The 20,426-nt window shown below is 37.0% G+C and overlaps 1 protein-coding gene across 17 annotated transcripts in view; it reads right to left on the bottom strand.

Moving 5' to 3' along the window:
• Positions 1-20,426, bottom strand: part of lmo7a (LIM domain 7a) — a 72,034-nt gene that overhangs the window by 27,697 nt on the left and 23,911 nt on the right. For 12 of the 17 annotated variants that reach the window (XM_015364516.2, XM_015364526.2, XM_015364524.2 and 9 more), the window contains 8 exons: positions 16,946-17,052; positions 5,660-5,690; positions 4,703-4,816; positions 3,788-3,983; positions 2,036-2,285; positions 1,213-1,509; positions 559-846; positions 48-227 (listed from right to left, as the gene is read on the bottom strand). In XM_015364516.2, coding sequence (XP_015220002.1) covers positions 48-227; positions 559-846; positions 1,213-1,509; positions 2,036-2,285; positions 3,788-3,983; positions 4,703-4,816; positions 5,660-5,690; positions 16,946-17,052 — 1,463 coding nt within the window. The remainder of the gene's footprint in view (positions 1-47; positions 228-558; positions 847-1,212; positions 1,510-2,035; positions 2,286-3,787; positions 3,984-4,702; positions 4,817-5,659; positions 5,691-16,945; positions 17,053-20,426) is intronic. The other 5 variants (XM_015364530.2, XM_015364532.2, XM_015364533.2 and 2 more) reach the window with 3 other exon arrangements.

The raw sequence follows: 20,426 nt of genomic DNA, 5'->3' as shown, positions 1-20,426 counted from the left end.
TTTAAGGGGAAGTTAATTTGAAGACTTCATCTTGCAGTGGTATGAACCTTTGCTGCACTCTGGAACAACAGCAATCAGACATGCTTTCAGCAGCCCTTGGCTTGTCCAGGTGACTGAGGTGTTTATGAGACACAGACTGGGGTGGCTGTTCATCCCTAGCAGATGAGGGAACAAAGTAGAGATTGCCTTCACAGTCAGACTCCTCTGAAGATGAACTAGACTTCTGGCTACAGCAAAGACACAGAAAGACCCAACAGGAAAGACATCAAAGTACAGAACAGACATCAGAGGGAAAAGGTAAAGATGTACTGACTGAAACAGAAATTAATTTAAAAAGGAATTAAAAATGTCCAAGACAATTGAACAATCCACTACTGAGAAACACCAAAAGAGGAGAATAAAAGGAAACTGGGTTTTTAAATTATATTACAATTTGAGTAATATGTTTTTTTTAATTAAACTTACTGTAGGCATGATCCTAAGTGCATGTTTTAAACCTGGTAGAAAGCAATGAAATCCACGTAACTGGATCTTAAATGCTGTGAAACCCAAACAAACCTGAAACCCTGGATCTTCCTATACCATGGTCTGCGCTGAGATCCGAGCTTGATCTTGTGCACATGCAGGTCTTCTTCCGGAGTCCAGTACTTTGGCAGAAATGTGTCATAAGCCACAATTGCCGAGGGTTGCAGCACCAAGCCAACCTTGCGTGCATAGAGGTCATCCTTCTGTGGGTCCGCTGTGCCTTCTTCCTCTTCCGAAGTTTGGCAAAGGTCACTTATGAGGACCTGCTCTGGAGCTGAAGGGTCACTGTCCACCTTGACACCCCCACGCTGCTGCGTGCTACTGCTCAAAAAGAGCCAATCACATGAGCCTATGGGCGACTGTGCAAATACTGTACACAAACCAGGGCGAGCACCATGCTTTCACGCAAAGAAAATCAGGTTCAACATAACACTGCCAGCAAGGTTAGTGCAAATTCAAAAACACAGAAGCTCCAAAGGGCAGTTATTTTACAGCGCAGTGCAGAGTTTGCAGCATAAACAATGCATAACATTCCAGGTCAACAACAGCAGGTCAACAGTCCCCATTTAAAGACAAAAAAGGAGCAAATGAAGCAAGCTGGTTAAACTCCTATATTCCTGTAAAGTTTGAGCTCAGCAATGCATATTCTGAGCTTCATGTTATTTTGCAGTTACAGATCTTACTGACCCCACTGCCAGCCCAGGTGCTGGTGACAAAGCACCCAGGGGAAGAGAACCACTCAGGTGGCAGCAGAAATCGGCGCTGTGCACAGGCACAGCATAGTTGGCCGGGAAAGCAGGTGTGTGCGTCTGAAACCTGCGGCTAGCCAGGTCATCCAACTGCACATTGGGCTGCCTCCTTTCGCCCTCTGAGTCGGAATCGCTCTCATAGTCGTAAGCCAATCGTAGGTGTGTTGCGGGAGGGTGGCCTTGCAGGGGATGCCCATTCGGAGGAATGGGATTACTCCTACCGGTCTCTTCTTCACTGAGGTCATCCAGAACAATGAGCAATTCAACACACTGAGAACAGTAGAGTGTAAACTAATTCCATTTAAAACACATGAGACCAGCTTGGCAGCAAAAAAGAAGGAAAAGCGCATTTGAAGAAATAACCAGCAAAGATTTTTCCAAATGCTATCACTTGGTGATGAGACCTCGTGTAACAGCTGATGCGGTTATTGCAGAAAAAAATATGAAAAGTTAATTTACAGGTAGTTCTGAAAAGGATAAGTTTAGCATAATTAAGGATGTTAATTTAAATTTAACCAAAGAACCAACTGTGAATCAGGTTGGATACCCAAGTGAATGATATACCACAGAATACAAACTAAAGAGATGCCATCATTTTTCAGGAAACAATTTCAGAGTAGACCTTATAAAACCAATGTTAAGAAGACGTCCAACAACCTTTGTTTGTTCCACTCTTTTACATACTAGCATCCTTATTCACCTGATATTGTTTTTCCTTATAATAACAAGAAACATTCTGCTACCAAAGCAGGTCAAATTACCTGGAAAAGGAGCCATCCTCTTCAGTATACATGGGACTTGCCCAGCTTCTCCTGTTGTCTTCATGACGTTCAGCTCGCTTCTTCCTCAGTGGGGCTGGGACATATCCAGCCTGCTTGTCTTTAGTGGGAAGAAACTGGTTAAACTGTGCGTTGTTCTTCGGTTCTACCACTGCAACCCGGCGGTACTGAAGACCATCCTTGTTCTCCGACATCTTGAATGCCGATTCCAACTCCACGTCACTCCCACAACCTGGAAAGAGAAGACAGCTTGTTAGGAGAGGATCAGAGCTGAAATGCTGTACCCAACTAAGTGGACTGCTCAGTCGTGCGCTGTCCCAATCCAGAAGTTCACAGGCTGCTGTTGGCAATGGCTGGAATGTTTCCAGACTTTTGTTAATAAACAGTGACAAAACCAGCTCAGGAATAACATGTTCATTTGCAATCCCTTGCTGAATGCACTGGAATGTATCACCAGGCTGAACAAAGAAGCAGAAACAAAGGCACGTCTAATAATTGGAAAACAATTTCCAGACCTTCAAAAACATGCCAATGTTTGATTTAATCTGTTCTTTGATCAGTAATGATATTTGCATGGAAGGCATTTTGTATTCCCAACAACCAAGTGTCAGCTTTGGCATTTTGATAAACTGATAAAATGAAAAGCACTCACCTTCACAGATCAAGATCTGCAAAGGTGGCCACACAATGCCACTCTCAGTACTGGAGGGTAAATAAAGCCTAATGCAAATTTATAAATACATTTTCAAAGCACTCAAGAACGATTTTCAATATCTCTTAAAATAGGCTTTTGGATGCTTTAACCCCACAGCAATTTTGAAAGTCAAAATTAAACTGCAGATCAAATAACAAGGATCAATTTTGTCATTTTACACATGCAAAAGTGAATCATTGTTTTAGAGAAAGAAAAACTCATATGTTGTTGCATATTTTGATTAAAAGACTTCCTTGCCTACTTGTTGGGTTATGGGATAATCAAAGATCCTGGACCTTATTTACTTCAATCTCAAGTTAAAAATACCAGGTTTACATCAAATTAAAATTATCCTTTGGATATAATCAGGCTAGATGTAACAGCAATTGAAAAACTTGTATTTAGGCCAGTAGGATTTCAGAATCCTACTGTGGGCAAAATATTTCTGTGGAATGTGCAAACAGCTCCCACCTAAAAGGTTTTGTGGGTTTGTGTGAATCACATTCCTCAGCTTCACTGGTCATCCTCTACTACCCTGGTCTAAATTCTTCAGTTGTGCTTCTTTCATGGCAGCAGTGATAAATATCACCACCAGAGGGCTTTGTGTTCCAACTGTATGATTTTATACAGTGGGATTTCTGATGATTACTAAGCTAACCCAAGTTCAGTTCTGCAGCGGTGGCTCTTGTTATTAATGGGTGGTACTGTACATATTTATTGAAACTCACAATACAGCAGTGTACAGTAGTTCTGGTTCACACGCTAGGGTAAAAAAAATATATCAACAGATCAATGTCTGTTTTCTTTTTGCTTTTCATAGCTCATTTCTTCACACTCTATTTTTAAATAATGGAACAATTGAACATTAGATAATCAACTAGTTCCAGCTGAGGTCCTAATCACAAGACAACATAACTTCTCTTCAACTTTCTTTTAATGGCATAATGGTTTCTCCAAGCCTGTCTGCTAGCAGTCTTCCCCCCCACCACCAAACAAGTTGCAGCACCATTCTATTTTGACAGAACTGGTACACGGCGTACCCTCGCAACTGCCTTTCAAAGTTGCGTCCGAAGAGTTACTCAGTGATCTCGAGCCGACCGAGTCCAAGCTGTCTAGGGAGTCGTCTCTCTGGTGAGAAGCTGGAAGTAAGAGCAGCTCCCCTTTCTCCGCGTACCAGCTTTCGCCGTATCCGCTGTCCCTGCCAATTCGCTTCAGACTGCCCGATTCTTCAAGCACCTGCAATCAAAACCAGCTCAGCTTCACACGTCCTTCAGTCCTACAAATTTCAGGGTCATTTCAGATGCACATCAAATCAAATTTTTAAGACTTGTGAAACAATTTAAGGCAAATATAAAAGAAAAAGTCCTTTCAAGTCCTTTCATTATTTAATTTAAATGGAACATTACTGAAAAAAAAACGTAATGCAGATGGCCGACACTGCACGTTGTGCGAGCCGGCTTACCAGCGCAGTGATGTCACCGCCTTTCCCTTTGAATAGGGCTGACGGAAGATTTCCCTTTAGCTCAACTGGCTGGGTCCCTGTTGAGTGACGCCGCAGGCCCGGGTTCTAGTCCCCAGCGGTGGGGGGCCGACCTGAGGCGGCAGCGGCGAGGGTGCATACCCACGTGAACCCGAGAGCACTACAATACATTTTATTTAAAACCACAATAATGGCGAAATTGCTAAATTACCTGAAATAAACCTGAAAGCACCTCTGCTTCTACTGCTTTTGGGAGTTTGAAAACAAGCAAGAGATTATCCGTTTTAAGGTATTGAAAAGAAAATATTGTATAACTGGAGCTACTAAATACAAAAAAAAGACTATTACTATAAGATTTTACACAGCTGTCGAGCTTCATAGATTACTTGCATTATTACAGTTCACCTATTTCAAAAGTTAGACCTTAAATTAAGGAACAATTCTTTTTTTTTTACCAAAAAAATAACCTTATTACCTTTGATAGAGCTGTTCCTAATAATCCTTCAAAAGCTTTCAAGTTTAGGTGAGGTCCATTATAGAAAGGATCAGTCTGTGCTTTCCTACCCAGCCAATATATTGTGATTAAAACCTGGAAAAAAATTAAAAAGTCAAATTTCACATTTAAAAATATCTAGAGATTTCTAGTATTACAAGAGAGTTTCCCTAAAACCCTTTCAATAATGAAGACTGGAATGAGCTTCTGTTGTTTCCGCTTATTAATGTAATTATTTAAATAAAGAATTAGAAACGAAGGTTATAGCTGTCCATGTGCAGACAAGACTTTAAATTACAGTAGATTCCCTAGAGCTATTTTTTGTCAGAACCAACTTAACAGCCTTTGCTATTAAAACATTTCAAAACGCATTTCAGGTGCAGTGTGTTTGTTGGATCAATACTTTGTGTTTTAACATCTGCTGTATAGTAGCAAATGCATGCCCATTACACTATTCTAAATATCTACCACAATTTGTGGCAAGAATTGAAAAGCTCTTTATAGATTTCCAAAAACCAGCAAAAAGCACATACAAACCCCAGTGCACACAAATTAAAAAAATGCCGATAATCAGAAGAATAGCTAATAACTATAAAAATGTCATTTGTGCAATTGTTTTCTGCATTAAGATCAATGTTTTTATTTTTGCATGTGGTTTCCACACACTGTCATGGGTACTACATGCTGTAGCAGCTGAGATGAAAGGCTGAAAAATTTCTCTGTTCCATTAGCGATGATCTTTTTCCAATACAGTCACTTTATGGAAGATCTAACTCAATTTGTGACAGATGAATAGCAGGTATAGGATTTTAAAATGTGAATTTCTATTTTTTTTCTTGAACATTTCAAAAGGATATTAAACATTAAGAGTTCAATGCTCGTACAATGTAAAAAACTTTAGTTAAACACTTAAAAAATGTTCACCACATTTAGACTTACATTTTTTAATCTCCTGTCTGTTTCTTCAGGCCTGAAATAGAGGGGAGAAAACGGTTATTCATTTGTAGTCTCCTAGCCATTATAAAAGAAGTGCAAGAATGTCTCCTCTGTGCTTCAGTCTCCCACTGAAGTAGCCAGAAAGTGAAAGCACAGGCAGTCACGCTGAGCTCTCCACCCTACTCTACAAAAGGTCATGCTATCTCTAGCCAGGAGGCCTTAAGGCTTGCACAGAATTCCTGTCACTGAGAACAGTGGGTAACCAGATCACCGGCTTCGCATAGTTCAAAGAAACCTGTTTAACCATGAATACATGTCAGCAGACTGTCTTATGTAAGACACAATCAATGGCACTCAAATGTTTTGATCCTAAACATAGCAGATTGTTTTTGTGTGCTTTTGGCATTTAGACATCAGTGATTTTAATTAATTAAATTTAATTTATCTTTCTTTATGGGGTGTTAGAACTTTGGGCCCAAAATCCAACATTTAAAATACATACACTTTGTCTTTACTTATAATGTTTATATCATATGTTTTGCATTCATGTTATTTGAACCAAAGAAATTACAGCTCACAAAAACTGCTTACCTGATCAGACAGCATGCCTATTTGGTTTGGTGTATCAAAGGTGAAATTTAAAAGTGGTTAATTTAAAATTCCTATCCCCAGACCAGATCTTGCCTCCACCAAGCTATCTGACAGAAACTGGAATTTCAACAATATTGCACATGTGGTTGGCAATACCAGGGATACTACAGGTTCAACAACAGACACTGCCTAACCCTGATTGCACTGCCTTAATCAACAAATTAAATCTTCCTCTGGCTAGCTGGTCACCTCCTCACTCTAATAATGCCTGTACATCATCAATCATCATATCTATAAAGCTCTTCTTATTGCTCTGAATAGTCTCCAATAATAACACTAAGCCATGCTGGGGGGAGATTATTACTGTAGCTAAGGAAGTATGAGACACTAGGCTGGTCTCTATGCAACGCATTCCTGCAGTGTAGGGTAATACAATAATGTGACATTACTCGACCTTGTGACACTTTTCATGTCTAGGTCCATGGCACTTCTGCAGCTGGAAACACCAGCACAGAAAGCACAACAATGCATTCTGACACAGGGGGATTATTAGTGTCAGTCACCTTTTACATTAACACATTCCTAAGCGAATATTTTCTATTGATTCATCTCCACAGAATGTCACATTGATTGTAAATGTGACATATTAGACTACAGCATTTCTTAAAGCAATGCATATGCTGTAAATGTGTTCATGTGCATAGAACAGACTTAGGTAATTTATTACCTGTGAATGGTACAGTATTGAGAAAGCAGCTGGAACCCACCCCCTCTTATACACACAGCCCAATCTATAACTGCAATAAAGATGGAAACAGTGCTTATTAATTGTGGAATGAAGACTTCATTAATATACTTCATTGAATGCTATATGATTTTGGGAATAATCTTACACAAGGCATGCCATTGTTCCATTTGTTCCAGGTCTCAGGAGTTCATTCTGAACTTGGATGCCTAAATCATTCATACACATCAGGATTGCTAGGACAGCTCATGAGGTAAAAATAGCTATTTTCTGACTTTTTTAGTGTTATCAGTTATTAAAGTTTTCAGAAAAAATAAATAACGGAGTCTGTTATACAATGTAATAATTAATTATCCTAAATTTTATAGTGCAAATAGTCTTCCAATACAACTATGACTAACAACGATAAATCACATATACTTCAATTGTATATAATTGTATTCACCCAAAAAAGGCTCCACAGCTGAAAAGTTGTGTTTTCTTTCTTCTCTTTTCAGCATGGAACAAACCTATTACTTGTTCCTTTGCAGCCTATGCATGCTGACGCAGCTCCCCACCTGAACTAGTTTAAAAGATAATTGAATGTTATTTAATGCATGCTTCCTTAATAGTTGATACTGCAACTCCAAAGGCATACTGTATCAACCAGTCAGAAAATGAGAGTAGTAGCTACAGTCAATTTAGTCATTTAGTCAAGAGCTGGCTATCATCTTCCCAGTATTGACTAGAGCATGGTGTCTAAAAAACTAAGAAAAAAACTTTGCCTTCTCCATACAACCACCCATTTTCTCAAACAAGACCACGTTCATATGAAACAGATTCTAATGCAAATTTTCCTTTATCAGTTGGACAATTTGCATCAGAACAAAAGCAAAACTTTGTTTATATATTGTATAAGTACTGTATCTATGATATATTCTTCTGTAAGAGAGAAAAAGGTTTTTGTATAGTATCACCATTCTAGTGATGAGAAAATTCAGCAATGGTACAGTAAAGGCTTCAGCAGACATTTCTATAAAGATCTACTGTATGACCTTTGAATCAATACTGACTTTGACCGGTGACTCATAAATGTATGAGGCACCAATAATATTTCAGTGTATACTTAACAGGGATTTTAAAAGACGGAGATATCTAAAATGCAATTGTGCTCTATTTAGGTACCCACACCAAAAAACTACAAATTGAAACTTATTCTAAAAAGTTTCCGTCTCACACCCAAGGAATTTAACAGGTTTTATTGCTCATCCGCTGTAATTCACATGAAACAGGTGAAGCCTATATCAAGAAAAAACAACTGCTGCCGCACAGCGAGAACAGTTTGCTGTTGCTATGACAAAATGCCAGTATTGTCAACGTATTACAACAATGAATGTTGGGGACGGCTGCCAAGACCTTTCATCTCAATAGGTGTGACCCCGATAGAAACACTGCAGGTCAGATGACAGCAGGCTCTCCCACCCCCATCATGTGAACAAGACATTCTGTACCAATTCGCATTCTCTCCTGCCGAGATTGAGCACGATAAGGGCTTGAAATAAGCAACACTGGCACTAGCTCTAGCACTCGCAGAGAGAGAAGTGCACACGGCACATGACAAGGCAACCACACACCAAGGCCAAATTAAGCTCCTCACGAGGGTCCCAAGACAAAGAACGGGGGAGCTCTTCGGGGAGCCCCAGTAAAAGACTAGAGAGAACAATGGGAGAGCCAGAAGCTGCAAAATAAGGGCTGAGGGCTTTACTGTACCTCTGCCAGATTCCCAGAAATCCCAGATTAGAAGTGAAAAAACACTCAAGGAAAACTGATTTCCTTGTGTTTTAATGCTACATTTAAAAAATGAAATTAAACCTACAGTACATCATAAATCACTATGATGTATGATTATCTTCTGAATGTCTTCAAGGAGATTTTGTTTCTCCTTGAAAGAAAAAAAAACATTTTTGTTTTAAAGATTTTTTACTCCTTTTTTAATTTCATCATTCGCGTTTTTACCAAGATGCCTAGAATCATCTTGAAAACAATTCAAAAAGATTATTTTCCTTGATGTGAGGGTGCATAACAATTCTGTGGTTTATAAAACACCAAAGAAGATTCAACATTAAGTATGTAATATAAATAGTGTGGTTAATTTTAAAGTATATAGGCATTTCCAAACAACTTTCAAAGCCACCTTAAAATGTTTCTGTCAGTTCCTCGGCTGAAAGCCACTAAATTAGGGCATCTGGAATACTGCTACAATACAGTACTTGCAGATGTTCATTGATCACACTGCACTGGAGGGAGAACCTGTAAAGTACTGCACATTTTGCTAGCATTTGAACATATTCTGCACTTGAAAACCAAATCTGTTACACAATGAAAATAATATTTACATCTCAGTACCTTTAGGAGAGTACATTTGGAGATTATTTTGTTTAACGTAACTTGAAACAATTTGAGTGATCTGCAAAGATAATACAAGATAGGTAGGCAAGTGCATGATTACACTGAACCTAAAGTAGATGGGTTAATAACATTTATCACACTTGGACAGTTATAAACTCTCTCACTTTGTGAGACCACCAAAAGTTGACAACATATTTTTCCCATTAATTGGTTGGAATTTACCTATTTAAAATAGGGACAGTAGTATTCTCCATTACTAGACTAAGGCTACCATGCCAAAAAATGTTTTTGAAATTTCACTTACATATCAGCTTCCTCATTTTTCAGATACTTTTCCTATAGGTTTTCACAATCTGAAGCACAGTTTTGAAGGAATTACACATTTATAAAGATACATTTAAATTTATTTTGTGTCAATAGGTCAATTTCAAGCTGGCACTGGGATACAGAAAGAGTGCAGTGTTAAAAGTTATTCATACCAAAAACAAATCAGGATTTTCATTAAAGATATGAAGATACAATTCCACTGGCTACAGTCTACAGTAGCCAGTGGAATAACAGAAGTTCTGAGCCAATATAGCTCTATGCTTGGCAAATCATTAATATTAGTGATAGTCCAATTTTCTTTCAACAACAGTAACAAAAAGGTAATATTTATTGGTCTGGAAGTTTTTACCAGTAGAGGAGAGTCTGTGGAATTACACCTCCATTGCAAGAGCTTCCATACAGTAGCAGAGTAAATGGAAATGTATTTTATTAGTTTGTCATTCTATTATACAGCTGATGAATGAAACTCTCCCATTTTCAACTTTCTTTAATGTCATATCTATATTCCCAGTCTGGTGTCTTGCAACCAAAGGATAAATGGCTCATAGCAAATAAGAATAAAGATTAAGGAACAGTAATAAAATTCAGTCAGAAAAAGAAAATCACAAGGGAAAGGAGTATCGCTCAAGCACTGCGATTATAAATCTCAATCATCAATAATATAAGCAGTATATACACAATCTAAAATATATTGCATATAGCCAAGGCATCAACGCATTAAATAAACACTGAAAGACAAAACCAGACAGCACAAGTGTATGCGTGTGTTTATCATGGAGGGGAAAAAAAAAACATCCTCATTAATTTCCAGCATCTCAACATTGACAATCTCTTTCAGCATAAAGCACAAAAGTAACAGGTGAGCTTTGTACTGCTGATGAGCAGCACAGAACACTACTGAAATTATAGCCATTATCGTATTACCAGCACTGCAAAACTGTCTAAAGAATCAAGAAAACACCATTTTGTTATCTTGCCTAACATTAAAAAGGGACTAACAAGTTTTTAATATCTTGGGTATACTGAAAGGACTTGATGTTGTGTAAGTGAAAGCAACAACAGGTGCACAAACTATAGAGGTCTCGACAAGGCTTCCATCCTTATCAAACAGTACAGGTACTGTTCAAAGACAACAGGGAGGGGCAGATGAAATCTTCCATAGTTTCCGTAACAGTATGCACTGAACACCAGGGCTGTGACCATTTATGGTAAGGCTTGTTTCTATGACAGAATTTATTGGTTGTACGCAACTATCGTATTTCACAATTGCTTGGCACAACAGTGAAGAAGAATGAGACTGAAATTGATGGAACCGCAGCACAAAGTAACAAAATGTTCTGACTGCAAAAAGGACCCCTGAACTACTGAATTTGGGCTTTAGCTTAAAACCATTTTACAGTACACAGATTAAATAAAAGATTAATTATCCATTAAAAAGCATTCATTGCTAAATAATATGATATTAAAACAGCCAATGTTAGAAGCAGCCAGTTTCCAATGTGAATCAATACCACAGTTATTATTCAACACTTTTCGATCTCCACACTAGTATATCAATATAACGATGTGCAGAACTATCACAATTTCTTATGTACTGGAACAATACCACTAAGTTTGGTGTTAAAATGTTTGGAACAGTAACTTTTCAGTCATCGATTGTATTATTCAAAATACTATTTGAAGTTCAATATTCTCAGAAAGCTCTTGGAAAAAGCACATAAGCACTTAAGGCTCATGTGCAATATACCGTAAGCTACTTTTAACAAGAACTATTTTCTGTGTGGGAGTAATGAAGCCACATCTGTTTCTCAAGGCTCCTTGGCTTCTGCTAGGCCTGTGTCTACCTCTGCATAAACCATGTGACACAAATGCCACTGGCAACTAAGAACTCAAAGAGTGTCTCATTGTTACCTATTTATATCTTAGGTTACTTTACTAGTTTGACCCAAATGACTTATAACTCACATGGGTGTTATTTTCAAATGGGAAAGAACATAAGTTATAAACAAGTGGAGACCATATGAGCTCATCTTCTGTAGTTTGCTTAATTCAAACTACAGTACCAATTAACTCATCCTGCTGTTTCTTGAAAGAAATCAGGTTTTTGGCTTCATCAACATAGCTGGGTAGCTTGCTCCAGACTCCCACAACCCATTGTGTAAGGACTGTGCTCTTTTTGATTTTTAATGCACTTCCACGTAGAGTAGTTTCAACCCATGTTTTCTGGTTCACATTTCAGTGTTCATTCAGTAAAGAAGGTCACTGAGCTGAAAGAAGCTGACATTGTTAATGCCTGTGAGGATTGTGATTGCTTGTACTATAATCAGTCCTCTTGTAAGCACCGGCTTGCACTGTAAGGGCTCAACTCAAAACCCTTATGTAATAAGAGACTATTACTGTACTTCTTCCCATATCATCCCCTCTTCTCCCATTAACAAGCAGTTCTCGTTCAGAGTCCCAGTACAGAACAAATGAAAGCAACCACACTGGAACATTCTTGAACAAAGAGTTCAAAGGCCAGATGAGGGTTACTAACAGATAATAAACTTGGGGAGTGGCACAGTATCACACCATGTGTCATAATGCACAATCATTCAAAACACTAGTGGCACAGTAGGAACCCATCACAGTTTTCACACTTCAGAAAACAGCATTGCAAAAACTACAGTAATTTACAGCTAAAGTAATGAGGCATGCAGGGTGTTGCCTATATATACTGTAATCTAGTCAGATACATCATCAGAATGTGTTTTTCTAAATTGGAGGCCTCAGAATAGAAGTGGGTATTGTCAAGGATTTATCATGTTCTCACTGTGAATACTTACTTCAATTTTTGAAGATTTTCATGCAGCGATCACATAATATTTTATGGATCTCTCATCATCTTTCATTATTCTGTAACACTGTTTTCCTAAACTTTCAGAATAGTTTCTATGTAACTAGTGAATGCACTATCTGCAGAGAAAAATATTTGGTTATGTTTCAAGGAGGAACAAACAACAAATGGACAAAATAAATGTACATTTAGCAGATTCTGTTTTATGAAATTTTCAAAATTGCTAGTTTGCAAAAGTCATAGATTTAAATAAGTTAGAAAAGTATAATTTAAAAAAATGTTTTCTTTTCACTTCATTTGGAAGCACAATATCTTCACAATAGATCTGGACTTTTTTAGATTTTAAAAATATGAAAGTTATTTTATGTCGGTTTAAAAGTTTGAGATGACACAAAGGTCATGTAATTAAAAACATTAAACAGGACACTTGACCAGTCTAGCCTATTCGATTGACAATAACTAAGTGTTCCTTGGATTTCATTTGGACATTTCATGAAAGATGCCAGACTATCAGCTTTACGTTTGTTCGAGACTCCCACAACCCTTTGCGTACTGGGGTGTCTCCCATTCTCTGTCTCTGTAGTTTTCACTCATCACCTCTGTTGTGTGTTTCACTTTTGATTCTGAAGAAATTAATTGAGTTTACATTGCTGAAGTGTTTTAGAGGATTCTGATTACTTGAATAAGAAATACACGAAGGAATGTAAAAGGCTAAACGGACTTTTTACATTTTATGAATCTGAATCTATCAGAAGACAATAGTGTGAGCCCAGAGATCATTGTTTCATCTGCCACAGACTGATTTGAGAGAAGCAATTATCTTTTTGTTGTGGAGATCAAAATTGTACACAATACTCTAAATGAGACCTTACAAGTTAAACATACTGTAACACCTTAGCTTAAATTCAGTATATACCCAAACATTGTTCACCTTTAATATTGCTTCCCCAAATTGTCCAGAAGATGGGGGAAAAAATGAACAGCAATCACCTAAATCTTTCCTTACATCCAAAATTTCATGTTTCTACTACTTGCATGTGAAATTCTGTACTTAAATGTTTCCAAATTATACATTTTGTCTAAGAGCTTCCATTTACATTATTTGGTTAGTCCGCCTAATTTAGTAACCTGTATTAATTTCCTTACTGTACCACAATCTAGATCAGTTATCTATAGAAAGAGTAGATGTTCCAATACAAATTCCAATAATTACATCTCATGTTTTGTTCTAATGATCATTTCTATAGCTTTACAGGTAATCATAAGATTTATTGGTGTATAAGTACTTTTTGGATTTTGGTACTTTTTGGTTTGGATTTGTCATTAGGAATGGGGCCGACATTAGCAATTGTATGGTCAATGGCGAATACCCTAGTATTGATTGACAGCTGGAAAAGTTGTCCTGTATACAATCATTAAGTAAGAGAATATCAATCGTCCCTGCAGCTTAATTTTTACTGAAAAAAACAAATCACTGAAACACTGATAGGCTGCCTCAGAGCAAACCCCAGAACAAATACCAGTTAACCCCAGAACAAATACTGGTTTGCCAGCTATCAGACTCAAACTGACATGAGGAAACACCTACTAATTAATAATTTTTCCTGGTGAGGAATTGGCACAGTCTAGAGTGCACAAATCTAAGGATACAAGCACCTACAGGTGAGGACAGGTAATTGCCAGCAAATTTACTTTTAATTGTGATATATCTAGGAAATGGCAGCATTATTTAAGTAGTAATGTACAATTTTGTGAACTCCATCTACCCGCTTGTCTGAAAGTCTTGCAGTCCCTCCCATGCAGTATTTAAGTTAAAAATTTAAATTCTCCTTTAATGATGAGACGGATTCTATGCATGCCATTTTATTTGATAATCACATTAAATTTACTATCTTCTTATTAAAACCCAAATGTAATACGTTTTTCCAAGACAATAGATCTTCTAGGAACTGGATTCAAATATTCTCTATTAAGAAGTTATAAATCAATGTATAAATATATTATAGTTCTTATTCAAGATTACTAATGCAAAATGTTGGCATTTTAGCCGTTTAGCTGTTGGCACCTTCCCTACCTACCAAAATCAGTTATTCACAAACACCCATTGAATTCAATTTTGAAAGCGGACCACAGACTCATCCCAACCCTGACTATGTCAGGTTATATGAAGCCTAAAAACAGCCTTACTGCTGGTAATGCACATGCAATGCTGCTCATTTTCAAACTACAGGTATACTGAATAACCTGATCATATTATTTTTTTAAAAAAATCAGCAAACCAATTAAACATAGAAAGCCATTTTAGCTGTTTCTCTAATTAGAGGAATGTCTAAAAGAAAATAGGAGTTATAACATGATATAAAACCACACCAGATAACACAAGAAGTCAATTTTCAGCCGTGTTAGTGGTGACTCTTTATGGGCCTTTATATAAATGTCAATGAATTAAAGAAAATGCTCTAAATAAAGTGCTTACTCTATGGAGTCTTGTCACCATTCCATTCAACCCAATGTCAAAAAGTGACCTTCCAGTTCTAAAATTAGGGGCAGTCTCTTGAGAATGGCACAGCTCGCACACACAGTTTTTGTTGGATTTAATGTAGCTGACAAGTCCATGTTTCTGAGTAGGATAAAAGCATCAATCATTTCAATTTATCAGAATGCCTTTCTGGTTGCTAGGTACAACAGGGTGTGGTAAAACTCGCAGAGCAAAGCTGTCCCTTTGTTTGACTTGCTAGCAGCACCTGTTCTGACAGCTCTGCAAACCGTCAGTGAAAAGCCAAGAGATTACAGTATATACACAGAATATATTACAATGTATAATTGAGGACACGTATTGAGTGTGATTCCATATCAAAGTATGTGGATCAGGGCCACTTTGCATACCATCCTCCATGACTATGGAATGCAGAACCACAATGCAACAAGGCATAGAAGATCATTTTAACAGCAGAGTTATGTTTACAGTCAGACAAGTCATATCACTCATGGACTGCTGCCCTTACTAACATGTCAAAACACTTTGGGGAAAAAAGTTAAGCGCTATATACAAAAAAATGAACAAAGTAATACATTGGTTCAATGATAACAAATACCCAAGATAACCTTTATTTATGCAGTTATCTATTAAACTATGACAAGAATTGTATTCCGACTATTAAATATTTAACATTGCTTTTCATAGAATATAATCTATATATCACTGGTTATACTTTTATCTAAACATTTTCAAACTAATACTTTTTTCCTCCAGTGGTTATATATAGAAACCTGTTCAGTCTGCACCATAGGTCTGTTATACAATAAAAAAAAACATACACCTACATTCAATCATTATTTTACAAATTCCCCAGCATTTAAGGATAGACTGTTGTGTGCAGCTGGTAACATTTCCAGAATAAATGATAACGATGCTGATAATTAAAAAATTAAAAACTGAGTTCACTGCATTTGATTCATCCCTCAAAGATGAATTAGCTGACACACCTGTGGAGGATCCTCAACAGGTTGATCAACATACCTTATTGACCGAAGTGCTAACTCATTCAATGCCAAGGCCTAAACTGGCATCTTATTTTTAATTTAGCAACATAAAAACGGCAAAATAAAATGAAAGCCATTGTTTAAAGAGTGAAGATCTTCACATTTTGATAATTTGTACTGTATAATACTTTATCTTCACTATATGTACTGTCATTGAGTACAATTTCGCCTGTGAAAGGTAAAACCTTTTCTGTCTTTCAAGAAACCTGCATAAAGAACCCCTTGAGTGATTGCTACTACTGGCTACTGCTTACTGGCTGTTTACTGGAAGGAATACATGAATACAGGAGACAGACCCTGTATTAAAGCTTAACAACACCACCAAACAGATATTTAGACCATCAAGCAAACTGTCACCACAGCCGTACTTTCAACGCATTGAGAAATTATTGGGTAGCTCTCCTCTCTGTAGCTCACTTTCATTACATAACATAAAATCACTTGAGTCAACCATGTCGCATGAGGTGAAAGGGACAAGACAAACGCTCAGCAGTATGTAAATTATGCTGCAAACAGTATTCAAATATCCCAAGGCTTCCTGAAGATACAGGGACACTCAATAACAGTATTTCCACGTTTACTCCACTTTAAAGATAAGCGCCCTGTCCCTATTCATCTCTCAGGTGTTTTACATACCAAGAAAGAAGTGCTGCAGCAATCCTTTTATACTTTAACACAGTCAACAAACAGAAAAAATACCAGAGACTGACAAATTAAACAAAAAAAGTGTTAATAGCCAACATTAGATTTAATTACACCACTTGCTGGCATCTCAACAGATCACAATGTGCTCAACACTGCTTTGATTTTAAGCAACCTCATTTGTTTTTTTAGTTATTTAATGATTAATAAAACTTACTTGACAGTGACTCGAGTTGACAAATCTTGTAAATCTCCTGGATGAAACAACTGTGCTTCTTTCAATCCAAGCCGTCCACAAGCCTTCAGGAACACATTAACGTTGTCCTGTAAGCGGAGAAGGAAAGTGGCTGCTTAGGCGCACAAAACCACAGGATCCAAAGTCCACTTCTTCAATAAACCAGACAGGGAAATGCTGCAGCAAACAGTGACAACATATAATGTGCAGGCAGCCCTGTGTGACGGCAATGATTGACTCTTCAAACATTACCTGTTATAGAGTTTCTGCACCGTGAGTGGGAAGTACCCAGCCAGCCAGGCGTCACAGTCCGTCAGAAGACCCACCCTCGTCAATGTGACAGGCTGTACCCAAAGAGCCATGCTGCCTCTCCGCCCCTCCCAACACCAACTCACTTTCTCACCCACCCAGAAACTGTCAGCTACTCGGGTGTGAGCGCTGAAGTATTCCCTGCCTGCACCTTAGCCGAGAAATACATTAGGAATCTAAGCTTATTATTTTGGAGACGTACGGTTACCATGCACACTTTCTTTATGTAGCACGATGCATGATGACAAGCAAAGGGGCATGGCAGTCTTATTCTCTCAGTCTCTCAAAACAAAGGTGTGGTGGCATCTGGAATGTTGCCACTGGCAAGAGTATGTGCATGATTTGACACCTTAGAAGAGTACAGCTGCAGTGATCCAGCCAGAACAAAGATTTCAAGAACGGTATAAACCCATTCATATACACAGATTATATATGCAGGCTATTTCTCAAACAGTATTAATCCCCACCAAATAATAGCCTCTTTGGGTAGCAGACATTTAACAAATACACAGTTAAGATAAGAGAATACCAACTTTCTAGCTGCTTTTGTTCAGTATTTGTCTTGTATAAAGACCCAATCTCTTATAGAATAGGAAGAGAAACTTTCTTCTTCTATGGAATAGATATGATTTGGATATTAGAGTTGTATTACATAAATATACACTTCTTATACACAAATGCTTGCAGGATTCTGAATGGTGTTACTTAAATTAAATCTAACCAACTCCTGTAATTCTGCTAACCTCCCACCCCCCGTGATTACAGGTTTGGCTGCTCTATATGAAATTCAAAATTATTAAGAGATGAGAAAAGACCAGCAGAAACTGTATGTCACTTCATGTCAACCCTTCCAGCAGTTTTTGAGGTCCATACCACAAGCGAATGTCTGACCCTCATGTCACATGCAACTTAACTTAACCACCAAATCACTGGTGAACATTTCAGAAATCTTCTCTACCCTGAAGCCTGAAACTGTAATAAAACAGGATTTAAGGCAACTTCAGAATCCAGTGAACTAGGATGTTAACTCAACACAAGGGATTAACAGAAATATAATTGAGAATGGCAGAAAGATGTTTGAAAATAAAGGATTATACAAATAACCTGAATAGGAGTTGATTAAATTAACATCATTATTCAAAAGGTATCATTGTGCATTACCAGAGCATGCCCAGACTTTTTACCCGGTGTAAATTACAGTTCTTATGCCCATACACACGTTATTGCCATAATATTTTTACCAAGCTTTCAAAATGCATCTGGAATAACGGAAAAGGTACAATTAAGTTAAAAAAATGAGATATTCTTAAAAGGCAACACCAGTAACATAACATTAATCATTTTATTTCATTTTTTTATTTTCTATAGTTTTAATTTGAGACCAATAAGAAATCTTTCCTTATTAATGTGAATATTATCCTAATGTTGATGTACCAGTGTGTACATCGAGGTGTGACAATCACACCAAGATTCACTAAGGCAGACAAAAGATTGCAGATTTGACTTCAAACTATTTGTTCATACACATTTCTGAAAGGAAAATAAACTTTAAAAAATTATTAAAAATATGGATTATCTTAAAACAGTCAACATTCTTGAGCGTCAAACTGTGATTTTTATTTGCTATATAACCAAGGTACAATTACAGACTGGGTGTGTTCTACTACATTCTTGACATTTTCCTTTGATATGATTCAAGAATAAGATTAATCTAATTTTCCTACATGAATAATCAATAACTTTAAATACTTATCTAATAGTTACCAAAAAACATGAGAGACAAAACCAAATTACTTGACAAATTACTTTGTATCCTTTGTTTCATTTAGAATACAAAATACTTATGTATCCTAAACGATTATACTTTTAGAAATCTTTCACCCCCCAAAATGCATGAAGTCAATATAATTATTTACTTCTACTGTTTCAGACTTTGCCCATGACAGTACTAAGCAACACTGTACAGTATATCATGCTGTCAAATTAACCTTTTCATTGCATAAATATATCCTGTGCTTAAAAAGTTTTTAAAAGAGTTTGTCGTCATATCTGTCTCACTCAAAACTGCTTAGGTTTCTATAATATTGTTGGAGTGCCTTATTTTGTTTTTAGACCTTTATCAACATTTAATCCAAGGTATGAAACAAACAATAAGACCAATCTAATAGTAATCTTTTCTGCTTACTTTTATTTCTTTAGTCTGCAATTATCTTAACCATGTCTCCTTCATGGGTAAATAACCTGAAAGAGGTTAACCTAGAAGCATTGACTCCACTGTATACAATCAACTTTTGAAACATTGAACAGCATGCCAAGACATAAACTTAAGTTGCTTTTGTTGGCATGCAATACTGAGCATGCAAAAATAAAGGCAGGATGTAAAACTGTCACTAGTGTAATAGTACAAGGAGAGCTTGCATTATCTAGTCAAAATGTCCGGTATGCGATTCAAACACTTTGGCTCAAATTGTTGAACTTTGGTGATAAAGCCAAGAGCAAAGATCCCCCTCAGTTCTCTCGCAGCATTATCTTGATTTGAAACACTTTAAAACATGATCAACTAGTAATAAACACAACTTGCTTTATACAGAGTTTAAAGCACTGTAAGGCAATTTTGCTTCCACTTAGCGTTTTTTTCTAGACAAGAAGAAAATGAAAAGAGTAAAAAAGTTCAGATTCAAGTTAGGTGTAATGTTCTAATACAGGGAAAACACAAGGGAAACAGTTGATCAGAACTACAGCTGGTCAACTGTAATGGAAAATTACTGATCTATTTCCATCCCACATATTTTTTATTCTTTGGTAAACTAGCCTTGGCTGAATTAAGAAAAAAAACAAGGCTTCTCAAATTTATATAATTGAGGTCTTTAACTGGTCATTAGTATGATAAATGTAACAATACCGATGCTGGCTGCACTCAAGTATTAAGTGGCCAAGATGTAAAGCACCACATTTTGATAACCCATGAAGTACCTTGTTATTATGAAAACAAAATGCATATATGGATAAACAGAAAAATAAAATCAGAAGAAAAAAAACGAGATCACTTTCTTCCTATAGTTTAATTCAGCTGAACAAAATCTTCATTTAGAGCAGAGTAATGTCCAGGCGATAGAAGAATGTTGTATGCAGTCACCAAAGAGATACCTTATTA

Source organism: Lepisosteus oculatus, chromosome 15, assembly GCF_040954835.1.
Source record: "Lepisosteus oculatus isolate fLepOcu1 chromosome 15, fLepOcu1.hap2, whole genome shotgun sequence".
NCBI classification, from domain to species: Eukaryota; Metazoa; Chordata; class Actinopteri; order Semionotiformes; family Lepisosteidae; genus Lepisosteus; species Lepisosteus oculatus.
The sequence above is the reverse complement of the archived record's forward strand: the minus strand, read 5'-3'. Positions and strand labels throughout refer to the sequence as shown.